Source organism: Equus przewalskii, chromosome 2, assembly GCF_037783145.1.
Source record: "Equus przewalskii isolate Varuska chromosome 2, EquPr2, whole genome shotgun sequence".
Classification (NCBI taxonomy): domain Eukaryota; kingdom Metazoa; phylum Chordata; class Mammalia; order Perissodactyla; family Equidae; genus Equus; species Equus przewalskii.
The window spans coordinates 26964022-26976541 of NC_091832.1; the positions used below are offsets into that span (position 1 = coordinate 26964022).

The following is a 12520-nucleotide window of genomic DNA, read 5'->3' on the forward strand; positions in this document are numbered from 1 at the left end:
AAATTAATATCAGTGTTTCCCTTGGTTGTATAATAATGTAGGAACATTAACCTGGTGATTTTTATTTTTAATTTGTTAACACAAATGCTTTTAAATGGGCACTTGCAATAAAAGATAAATCAGATGTGGTAATGGCTTCTTTTGTAAAAGCCGTGTGTAAACAGCACATAAAGATGACAAGTCAAGCAGCAGTAGCCCATTCTTCAGCCAAAAAAGGAAACAAATGAAGAAAGAACAAAAATTACCAAAAAAGAAAAACAGCCCCTGCCCCCTGTCCCCAAAAGCCTCATAAATAATAGTTTTGGTACACTTTGGGCGGAAAACTCAGGCCAACAGGCGGTTTGAAAAAAGACATTAGAATCACAAAGACTCAAGATGGGGATAAACTAACAACAGGAAAACCATGTGGCCAGCAAAAGATGATCTAAAAATTCTATCTTTCCTATCTAGGGTGTCACTCTTTATCATGCAATACATTTCTCTTCATTCTAAGTTTTCTCTCTTGGCTATACCCCCACCTCACTTTTTCTTTCTTTTTTTTTTTTTTAATAAAGTTTGTATGCTATCGGCCCCTAAGTAGAAATACATCCTGGTGGTGCTCACTAGCTTCTCCACGAAACTTGAGTCATTTTCATGGTCCAGTGTTATTCTCTGGCATATAAAGATGACTTCAGGATAAAGGAGCTTTAGGAAGAGGTTGATTTTTATTAAATTATAGTTAGTAAAATTGCTTTTTATAAGAAAATTACTCCATAGTGCATCCTTTCACAAATGCCAGCAAATGAAATTTGCCAAAGCAATTATCCTTCAAACATAGTTTTTATAATTTCCTAAATAGTACTGTTATTAGATTATCCCCAGAATAGGTGAATGTAAAAGCAAACAGCTTCAAAATCTGTGCCTGATGCAAAATTTTAACTATTAGGTAATAGAAAATTTTGCCTTAACACTGCACTCACCAGCAAGGACTCCACAGATGAAATGAGTGTTCTCAAACCTAAACAGAGCTATAGAGGTCAAAGTAATTGAGCAAATATTAAAGGATAACTAAACATGTCTAGGAGACAGAAGCCTTTGGCCGGTCAATTTTATTTCACTATATTAAGAAGGGTTGAGGTGGAGAGATGGAGACGAAGGAGCCATAAGCAGCACAAAAACTCTGATCATTTAGTATGGAACATAATTAAATATATTTGGCAGGACTTCCCAGAAGTCCCAATTCCAAAAATGATTAAAGCCACAATAAGCATTTAAGAAAAATATTATGCCTCCATCTGATATCTAAAAACCAGCAGCTTGATTCCACAGAACTAAATATAACAGACAGCTATTATTAGATACTAAGTAACTGTCTTCTCTTCCTGAAAAATCTTGTAATAATGAAAATGGCTTTGCATGTTAACATTTTCAACATATTCCTAAAAGGAACGTGGCTTTGGAGAAAGACTCCAAAATTTTCATACTACTTAGATGTGGCCACAAGGTACATACTTTGAGCTGGTAAACAGACCACTTCCAAATATGTAATGTTGGTTTTATGTCATCACCTGGATAATACAATAGAAACTAGAACTGTGCGAGTAAGATAAGAGAGGAGGGTTACCCAAGGTGAAGTAAGAGATAAAGTGGTATACCTTCTGTGAATTCCACATTACAGGAGCAAGCTCTCCTCACACCCACATAGCCACACCCACTCCACTCTTCACTCTTCAATATGATCAGAGCGGCAACACTGGAGGGTTAATAACCACTAATTTGTAGAGTGCTTTTTTAAAAAAACAAGCCAAAGACATATTCAGCATATTAAAAATACTTCTAACAGATGTGACAATTACATGTGTTGTAGTGACTGATTAAGTTGGTTAGAAAAAAGCTATTTTTAAAACTTGGTATAAATAAGTCAAATGAGTTCCAAGCTGATTTAAAACATTAATATTCTGAGAGCTGAACACTTGCCAATAGGTCATCTCTGTTTTAGGACTGAGCAAAAGACAATCACTGGGCCACAGAGAAGAGTGAAAACATGGAACAACAAGAGAACTTTTCTAGAAGACCGGCTGACAGTACCTCTTGTTGATCCGCTGACACAGAGGTTCCTTTTCCTTTTTTTGGTAGTGGCTCTGTTTATGCACAACATTAGTGGCTCCTATTTCCTTAATGACTAGTATCAACCAGAATCAGATTTGCAATAAGATTTATTCATGATAAATTTACATATTAACAGAGCAAATAATATGAGAAAAATATCAAAGACAATGTTCCAAAGAGAAGTTCTTAGCAGATTTCTTTAGGCTTATACACCTTGCCGAACTGCTAATGGAAGAACAATTTATTCAACCGAGCATCAGGGCTGAAGGATCCTGGACCAGGAAACTGAAAGGAACACAGGTTTAGGGACTTACTAGAAAGCACTCCCAAAGCTATAGAGATCAAGAAATTCTTCTGAACACAGCCACATCAAGCAGGGAGCAAAGACCCTCCCAAAAGAATATAACTTTATTTTATTCTGGCTTATTGGTAAATACCACCCAAATAGGCCCTGAATTGGGGAATTCTTCTCAGACAAATCTCTATTTTGAAAGAGGAACCCTTCTAAAATGTTTTCCTTAGATACCCAACCTCAAATATATCCAACTACTGGAAACATTAAGGTGTACCAAAAGTTCAGAGTGAAAATCATTTCACTTTCTTTACCATGTTCCCTAGATAGCTCTAAAACTTGGCTAAAGAGAAGATGAATGTGGGAATTGCTTCTTTATTCCTTAGGGGAAAATGGAGGCAGACCCTTCAAAACCAAACAGAACAAAAGGGTTAGCTGGATTCAGCAATGACTATGTTAGGACACAGTAAACGTAGAACAATTTGGAAAACTGACGAGGGCAGGGGTGCTGTGGTGGTTACAGATACTTCAGATGTACCCTGACCGCCAGATAGCCAGAAACAAATGCCTTGTCTGTTGTTTTCCATTTCTAATCATAAACAAGACCAAAAATACTTCAACACTGAATGAAGATGCTAAGACACAGCTACAGCTCTTCAAAACAGGACAAAGGCAGAAAATGTAATCAATCAGAGCTCTGGTTCTTAGACCTATATCAGGGGTCAGCAAACTACAGCCAGCAGGCCAAATCCAGCCCTCTCCTTGTTTTCGTATGGCTATGAGCCACATTTTTAAATGGTTGGGGAAAAAAATAGAATAGTATTTAGTGACACACAAACTTATATGAAGTTCAAATTCCAGTGTCCATAAATAAAGTTTAATTGGAACACATTCACGTTCATTTGTTTATTTATTGCGTATGCTGCTTTTGCTCCACAATGGCAAAGCTGAGTTATGACAAAGACTACATGGCCTGTAGAGCCTAAAATATTTATCTGGTCCTTTACAGAAAAAGTTTGCCAACCCCTGGTCTATCTGATATACAAAACTCTTATATCACAGGAGTTTGATACGTCTGGTGTTTTCATATCACGTAAAACACAGGACAAATGTATCAAAGTGCTCTCTGTATTGTATTTTAGATAAATACAAATCGTCAAATAACAGGTTCCCCTTATGATATCACACTCCAAGATGAATTTATACATACAGACAAGCACCCCAGTCTCAATAATATGTTCTACAGTGAAAATAGTTGATTATTACCTGTGGTAAATGGATAAAAGCTTTTAGTTGAACCAAATAACAAGACATTAACAAGAGAGACTGACACCTACCACAGAGTCATACACGTAGATTCTTTGAATAAACCAGGGACCATACTACAGGATTAACAAGAGAGACAGTGACTTCTGGGCCATTTTTGGGTTTTTGGGCTACCTGCAGGTACTGAGTGGGCATATGGTAATTAACTTGGCACAAATTTGTGTCCTAATACAAGAGATTGTAAGTGAAAAGTTAGAGTTTATTCATAACCATCTGTGACTAATCATTTAATTCAATTTAATAAATATTAATTATTTATTATATATCTGAGATACAAAGGTAATAGACTGGCAAACAGAGATGAGTAAAACAAGGCCTCTCACCTTTGAGAATTTCACGGTTTTGAGAAGACAGGCACAAACTAAAAGAGACGGATTACCAACATTTCAAATTTTTAATGTCACTTTTTCTGGTGGGGATCTAAAGTTTGCATAATTTTATCATATCACACCAGTATAAATCAAATCACTTGGGTGTGCTAAAGTATGTAAAGGTTAGTCAGGCTATCAAAGAAGGCGAGCAAACTTAGAATGCAGGCTCTGGTGGTGTGCTTCTTCAAAATATAATAGTGATGCTACCTTGTCAACAGATTCTGGGCTACAAGAAGTTTCCAAACATACAAAACTATCCCACCCCGACTCTTTCATCTAAAAAAAAAAATTCCAAGTACCTGTGTTATCTATGAAGAAGCTGGGATTTCCAGGAATTTCAAAATGTTCTTTTAGGGAGGGTAAGTCAATGAGTAGGGACATAAAGCTGAATAAACCATAGGAAAGCACTATGGGCAATAGAGCCAGAATAAAGAAAAAGAGCTGATAAAACAAGGAAAGGTAGAAAAAGAAAGGAAGAAAGCGGAAGGATAACATGCTAGGAGGAAGACTGAGACAGATCTGAATATTAGATGATAAGGTATCTGAGGGCAAGAATTGTGACTAATTCCAACTGTGAGAATTACTTTTAACTATGTGAAGAGCTTATAATGTGGAAAATAGAAAATTCTTCAGAATGCCTTCGTTCAGGACCAAGAAGTAAAAGCTATAGGGAAACAGATTTTGACTTAATATAAGAATGATTTCTATATAAAAATCAGAGATGTCCAAAGATGAGACGTGTTGTATCTTGGGAGATATTTAATCACAGGCTGGGACACCACTTGGTCTCTAAATCTCTAACTGATACCGTACAAAAGAATCAAGCATTGGAGGGAGAGGAGTTGGATGAGGGGCCTGTCCGATTCTAAATTTCTGATAACGCTGACTCTTTGCATCGCTGTAATACAATGCCCTAGTGGGCAGTGAACAAATGAATCGATAGCAGGAACCATGTTTTTCCCTTAATTCTTATCCTGTTTTGTTGAAATAAGATCCTGCACATCTGAAGACTTTTCCTTAAAGAGACAGTAGAGGAGAAAATGAGAGACTAAACTGTATCCTTTATTGTTTTTGGGGGACCTGAAGAGATGGTTGGGACTTTCTGCCTCCCCGCCTCCTTCATCTTTGAAATGTTACATTTATTCTATTATTTACCCCAAACAGGATTTTTGACTACAATAAAGGGGGAAGCTACCCTCTAGGATATCAATCACAAAAGATTAGAAAAGCATTCCTAAAGCAGATGTTTCTTCAACAATCTGTCATCTATATATTTAGTTAGGCTATTAAAGTTATTTAGTGTTTAGCCTGTATATCTGATCTGTGGGAGTAATAAATTCCTTTGTCTTCTTTTTGCCTTTCAAGTTCTAGTATGACAGGAATTTCGTTTACAAAATGAAATAGTCCATGAATTTGTAACTGTTGATCATAGCCACCCCTCTTCCTTCCAGCCTAGCTTTATATGGGTTCCTCACCCTAACCATACCTTCTCCACCATTCCTAGGTCTGCATCAATGTGTTTCTTTTCGTGTCATGTTCTGCTGCAGTAGAAAAGGAGATCCTGAGGCATGAGAGTAACAGCAGCAGGCATGAGAGCAGGCTCACTGATACTACCGCCCAGTGTGGAGGAGGCAGATAGAGCATCCCACAGGCCATGCATCATAGAGAAGAATAAGGAGTTGTCTCTGTTTCTGGTACCCAAATTACAACAACAGGGGTAGTTTGAGTGCAATGAAAAAAATGAAATTTCTATGTATGATAGAAATGATATAATGGTCTTTCTCAATGCAGTAGAGAATGTTGTAAAAGTCTGGAATTTTATCATGTCTGTGAAGAACAGAAGGGAAGAACTCTGTAGAGAAGTTCTATATATCTTTAATATATTCCATACCCTTGACCAAAAAAAAAGCAATAATGAGAAAGTGTCTCATATTCTTTTTGAGTTTTCTGTCTTCCTTTTGCAAATAGGTGATCACTGGGTAAAGCCCAAGCACAAATTTTGATTGGTAATGCCTTCTAAATCACAACCAAACCTCTAATGCCTAGTGTGTCCTACATGCTTATCTGTAGGAAGTTACAGAAGTGACTTAGGAATGTAGGAAAAAGTGAATCGGCTTCTACCCACAGAAATATCAGAGTAAAATTTACAATAATATTTAATAGAAAGAAATGTACTAGGATCTAGGATGACTACTGGAAATCTAACCCACAGTTAATCCCAGTCTAATTTTAGTCAACAGAGTCAAAATCTTCTCCCTTCAAAACTTTTACCAAAGATGTAAACAAGTAGTAAAACTGACCTATGAAAACGGAATCTCCTTCATATTCCAAGTGTTAGCATAAGAAAATGGCTAAAAGATAGGTCCAAAATATAGATGCTGGGTTTCTTTTCAAATATGGTCCACCCTAAGTATACCATATGGATAAGATGAATTGCTTAAGAGGATGATGAATCTGGAAAGACATTTTTTAACTTTACCAGTTTTAAGTGCTTGGTCAAAGGAGTAGATGGAAATAAACACAGCTATTTAATTGCTTACTTTCACATAAAAAATTCCAAGAAGTTAATGTGTGTTTTTTTGTTTTTTAATTTCCATCTTCCCAGTCCCCAAAGGACCAAGAATGGAATGACAGCCAGGGCTTCTGGCTCCTGGAACAGGCTACAGAGTCATTCTCACGAGGTAGGTTTGTCTCTCCATTACTAGGTGGAATTCTGGGCACCAAGTAGTTAAGTGAACTTCTCAGAGTCATCCTAGAAACGACTAATAGCAAAACCAAGGCAAACACCCAAGACTTTTTACTGGTCTGTATTGATACCTGTAGAAGATATTGTTTTTTATTTATCAACCTGCCATTAAGAAGCTGAACCAGGGTAAAACCGATACACAGTTATTTGGACCTGTCTCTGGTATTGAGAATGGAATGAGACGAGAGAAGGAAATCAAGATTATTCACAGCTTTATGTTACAGACATTGGCAGCATTAAGTTTAGGTCGTACAAAGGTATAACATCCAGTATTTTTCCACTGATAACTCTGATGGGTATATCTTTTGAGTCTGCACTGGCCCACTTAGTCCAATACGAAGGCTTGGCCCTTTTCTTCTCAACCATTCTTACCCTATTAATAGAAAAAAGGGCCTCTCCTCTGACCATCAGTAAAGATTTCTGAGAACTCCTGCCACACTTCAGAAAACTGAAAGGATTGCTGGCTTACTCTAGACTCTTAACGGACTTGGAATAACTCTAATACAAAGGGAAACAAAATTCAAGGTGAAGTTTTACAATAATAATTAATAAAAAGCTATGTACAAGGATGAAAACTGGAAATATGACCTGAAAGTTATAAAAGTATCAATAAAATTCTAAGATTATTTCCTTTTTAGTCCCTTGAAAAAATTTTAAAAGATTCTAACCAATGCTATAGTTCTGTATTTCATAAGGAAAGCTCTTGCATCTCTATTTCATAGATAAAGGGGAGTACTTATGATGATCACTTTCTGTGTTAGAGAATAACTTTGTAATATTTCAGGTTGATTTGAGGCCTCTCTCTTCTTATTATGAGTGAATCAATAAATATGCTTAATTACAAAATATGTGTTATAAACAGACATAGCCTGTGACATGAAAGATACACAATTATACCAGATTTTAAAATTTAACCCGCTCTTTGCTTCTTTTCCCGTTTTTTTGGAAAGCCTATGATGACAGAGTAGCAGTTGTCAGGAAACACCAGAGAATTATTTCTACATGTCTCCAGAGAGAAGAGAACAATAGTGGTTGGTGTTGAAAGACAAAAGATTCTTGGCTTTACTCTTCTCTTTTTTTTTTGCTCTAAGAAGCCATCATCTTAAAAACAAAAATTCTTGTTTACAGGTTTCATCAACTGAAAAGCATTGAGAAGTAAAACAAAGTACAATAATCTCAGTTTGATAACCTTATGAACTCAGATTTCGAAACCAATATTTGAGACATTAAACAAATTATCCACATTGGTACATTCAAGTGCCAGAAACAGCAAGCTACATGCAAAATTTCATTAATATTGAGGTAAGAAACAACAGATTAGGCATTCAAGTTGTGTTGTGAAGAGAGAGCACACTCATATTTACTTCACGAAGCCTTAAAAATCAACATGCAAACAGAGGACACATACTTGTCACAACAGAACTTTAGCTCACAAGGCCATGGACTAAAAACAATTGATTTCAACACAAATGTAAGGATAAACAGGTCTGAAGTCTATCAGGAAAACAAAATACATCGATACATATTTTAAGCTATTAAATGGCTAAATATTGCTTTTAGCAATATAATTACTCAAGTTATAAAAAGGTAACACAGTATTTTAATTCAGGGAAGGGGATGTTTATGTACAGATCTTGAATAACTCTGTATTCCAGGACTTTTAAAGATGGGCAGAGCAGTCTGGGAAATTCAGCCCTGGCTGGAGGCTAAGGGGCACCAGCACCATTTTACTTAAACCATCAACATTCTACCTGTGAAAAGATGGTGTTCAACCTTTGCATATCTCTTCTATACATTAGGCAGGATAAAGTTGTTTGTCCTATACATCTCAGATATACACATAAGAAGGCCACAGAAGTCAAAAGCCCTTTTCCAAAAAAGGCCTTTGTATAGACTTGTTTGATATCTCAAGAAAAGGAGTGGTTATGGATACATAGATTAAAACGTATCATTTTAAGGCTTTTGAAAGGATAGCAAGTTCAATTTTTTTCTTAAACTACAGAGCCCATGCCACACAAATGACTATAGAAGATTAGGAAAATATCCCATCAAATGTTTCTACAGAGTATCTTGCTTTGTGTGAAACATTGGAGAGGAGGGCACAGCAACAGTGAAGAATAAGAACATGCAGGATAGAAGAGTTAAAGCTTTTGGGGAAAGTACCAACCTGCCATATGCTTAAATCTAAATGCGTTAAACTTCAGCAAGGAAAGCTGGCTTGGGCAATCCATTGCTACTCCTTTGTAGCCCACGATACACATTCTACAAAGAGACATTTTATTGACAGAAAAGTGATCACAAGAGCTCCTCCAGGACAGTGAACTATCACGATCAGAGGGCATCACACAGGAGGTAACACAGCAGAAGCCAACGACAAAAGTTCAAGGGTTTTAGTCTTGACGTTTCAGATGAGCACCCTGTTTTCCGATCACAGAAAGACCAACCACCAAATAGCCAACACAAGAACCACAAGAAAAGACATCATAAAAGGAATACGAGGATATGGAAAAGTACTAGAGTAGAGGTGGCACTTTTTGAGAGACTTGTGATCCTCGGGGATTGGAATAGAAACCTTGGGAAGAATTTCTTCATTTTCTTGCTGGGGCAAGGCTCTTTCAGTAGATCTCTCTTGCCTTTTAATTTTCTCTTCATCCTGCACTAACAGAGCACGTTCCTGTGTCTGCTTTCACGGTAGAAGATCAAGAAAGACAGAGAAAGATGAACAAAATGACAGATGGAAAATGCTCAAAAATGATACTTGGGGATGTGCAAAGGATTTGGGAAGATCTTTTGGATGCTCTTTTTTTCCTTTACTTTGACAATTTATCCTGGCAAAGTTTCTGTAACACACACAGTAGGGTACTCAATGGATAATCTGTTGAATGAATGAACATTAGAAGTCCTGAAAGTTCAAGGAATCACTGGACTTCCTTAGTTACAGTATTTACTCCTCCTTCAAGTATATTCACCCATGACTTTTGGGTCATTTTTGATTGCTTCGGTGCTGCCAATTATTCTTACATCAATTGGGCAAAGCCAATAATGAAGCATTCTTCTTGCCATCAGAAAAGTTACTTTTATTACAAATAGAATGGCAGAATATAAAAAGTTACCCTAATATCTCTTCATGTAGACTTTAAAAACTGCAACAGTTCATTCAGTATGGCAATTAGCTTTTGCTCATGGGAATAAAAATCTTAACCCTGTACATTTTAAAGATTGCAAAAGAAAAACAAAAGTATAAAAGGTTTATGTGCCACCAAGGTCTACCAAAAAAAAACCCCCAAACCCACAAATCTCAACAATAACAAACTCCCTCCCCTTCTCTCTCAGAATCATGTTTAAAAATAATAATGACCATCATAAAGGTTTTTATATCACATTAAGCAAATATTTTTGACACTTTTAAGGAAAGCTATTTTTTTTTCCAATTGTCCAATTGAGAAGCTTTTCTCCCCCCACGATTTCTGTACTCTGCCATCCAGTCATAACAGATGTTACTATGAAAGGAAAAACTTGGCTCTAAGTTCTCTCAGTTGAGCCAGCCTTCTCTGATCAGTCTGGAAGTTCAGCACTGGTTCTTTGCACACCCCTAAGTGATACGTATCAGGGAGAAAGTAGCTGGGGGACTGGTCAGCAAAAAAGAAAAAAAGGAAAAGAAAGGATGCAAAATTATAATGATTTTTAAAAGAAAATAAAAGGGAGAAGAAAGACAACATAAAAAGAATAGGGTACAATTAAATTCGTTTTCTCTCCGAATACATATTTACATCTTCATGCAGCTTTTCAACCAGCCATGCGCCGAAATAAGCAAATTGAAAGCTGCAAAAGCTGCAGCAGTGAAAATGTTCTGTGTTAGGTCAGAAGGCGGTGAGTGTGAATTTACTAGGATAGCCAAAAGAAAAAAAAAAGTACTCAGCAGCTGCTGTTCAGTTCTGGGGGGATTATCTGCTTAAGTGCCATGACAAGAGCAAATTCTGATCGAGAAGCACAAGTCATAACGGCAGCTTTACCTCTGGCCCACCAACCTTTCTTTCCGAGGGAAGGACAGAGGTTTTCTTCACCTGGTCATACACAAATTATATACAATTCAGTTGCCTTGAAATGCAAGAACAATGCTGTCAAAGGTGGAAGAGGTATCCCCAGAGAACAGAAATATTGTCCTAATTATTAAGGAAGTGAGATATGCCAGAAAGGGGAATTATCCCATATAAAAAAGTTATCACAGTATGGTTCTTACTTATCCCATCATGCATTTAGAGGGATAATACACCTAAACATAGAGCTAAAGTTGCTTAAGTACTCCCCACTGATCTAATTTAATTTATAAAAAGTCATTTCTTTAAAGTCCACAAAATGACATAGCCATTCCCCAAGCCAGCCCTGAGATGGTTTCTGAAGGGTTTCTATTAAGATATTTTCTGGAAATGGAGACCGATTCAAATTTACCAAACTTCATCCAAGAGAGTACTAAGTTACTTTTTCAAAGTAGTTGAGCATCTTTTATTATTTGCACAAAGTCAAAAAGAAAACTTCTATAAAACATGCAGGTATGGTACGCAGATAGGGTTACCGAGGAGAGGGAGCAACAAGGCATTTTCTCATGGAGCCACAAACTCACAGGAAACAGAATCACTGTCTCAGTTCAGGGTCCATTCTCTGGGTTTAGAATAGAAAACTAATGTCCATTCACAGCAGGGAATGGAGGCTGAGAGGACAGTGAGGAGGAGCATCCCTGGGAACTATTCACCGCCCGTCATTCAGGAATTCTCCAGTCTCGGTAAAACTGGTTCAACTCTTATTTGGAGAATCGTTAGCCAATTTTAATCACATTTTGAAAAAATATAAAAAATACAAAAGTTTGAGAACGAACTTTTATTATCTTCTCCAGTTCCAGAAACTAAACAATAAGTTGGATAATTTACTCTGAATTCTGAATATAAAAACAAGGGTTTTTTTTACTTATTAAGACACCACTTTCCCTTTCTTAACTAGAACAGCTACTGCCTTGGGGGAAAAACAAGCATATAATTTTAAAACCAGTACAATCACTCAGTGAGTCACTGTGACTATTTATTTAAATCTTTTACGTATAGGCTAAAGATTAAGTAAATAATTTTAAAATATATGCTTAAGGTAACTTTTAATATATTCTCATTACACAGATTCATTTATTCAGGTGTAGGATTTCTAAAACAGGTAATGACAACAACAATAGAAAAAGGAGAGCCTCTGAAAGCCATCTCTGGCTTCCTCTAATTGTGACTATCTCACAAAACAGTGTATTAAAAGTTTGATGTTATTCATAAAAATAAAATAAATCATCAATACTTTTTTCTAAAATTGAAATCCAATCATTAATACTTAGGGTCTTGCGTTCTCTGGCTTAGGGGCCTTCTTGGTTTATTACATAATTGTGGTCAACCATTCCAGACATTTCCAAGTCGTGCAAACGTTCAAATAAAGTTTTTAAAAAATGCTTATCCCTTTCCAATTTTGACCTTACTAAATTTAGTCAACTCTCTGGTCCTTGAAGGCACAGTTTGAACATAAAGTTCCATTGGCTTATGGTCAATTTGTAAACACACACTAGCCAGAAGCACGCAGCTGCAGACAGTTCTCAGAGTCTGGTCAGCTCTGTACCTCTGACTGGCCCCCACAATTGGAGGGGGTAGTCCATATGACTTAAAAAACGAG

General features: G+C 36.6%; 1 protein-coding gene across 50 annotated transcripts in view; it reads right to left on the reverse strand.

The window, feature by feature from the left end:
- EPB41 (erythrocyte membrane protein band 4.1) overlaps nucleotides 1-12520 on the reverse strand; it is a 174582-nt gene that overhangs the window by 24420 nt on the left and 137642 nt on the right. For 9 of the 50 annotated variants that reach the window (XM_070610464.1, XM_070610472.1, XM_070610473.1 and 6 more), the window contains one exon: nucleotides 10837-10887. The exons of 24 other annotated variants lie outside the window; for them this stretch is intronic. In XM_070610464.1, the coding sequence (XP_070466565.1) occupies nucleotides 10837-10887 (51 nt within the window). Of the gene's footprint in view, nucleotides 1-7018; nucleotides 10453-10836; nucleotides 10888-12520 lie in introns of those variants that run through there. 17 more of the 50 variants (XM_070610474.1, XM_070610466.1, XM_070610467.1 and 14 more) reach the window with 7 other exon arrangements.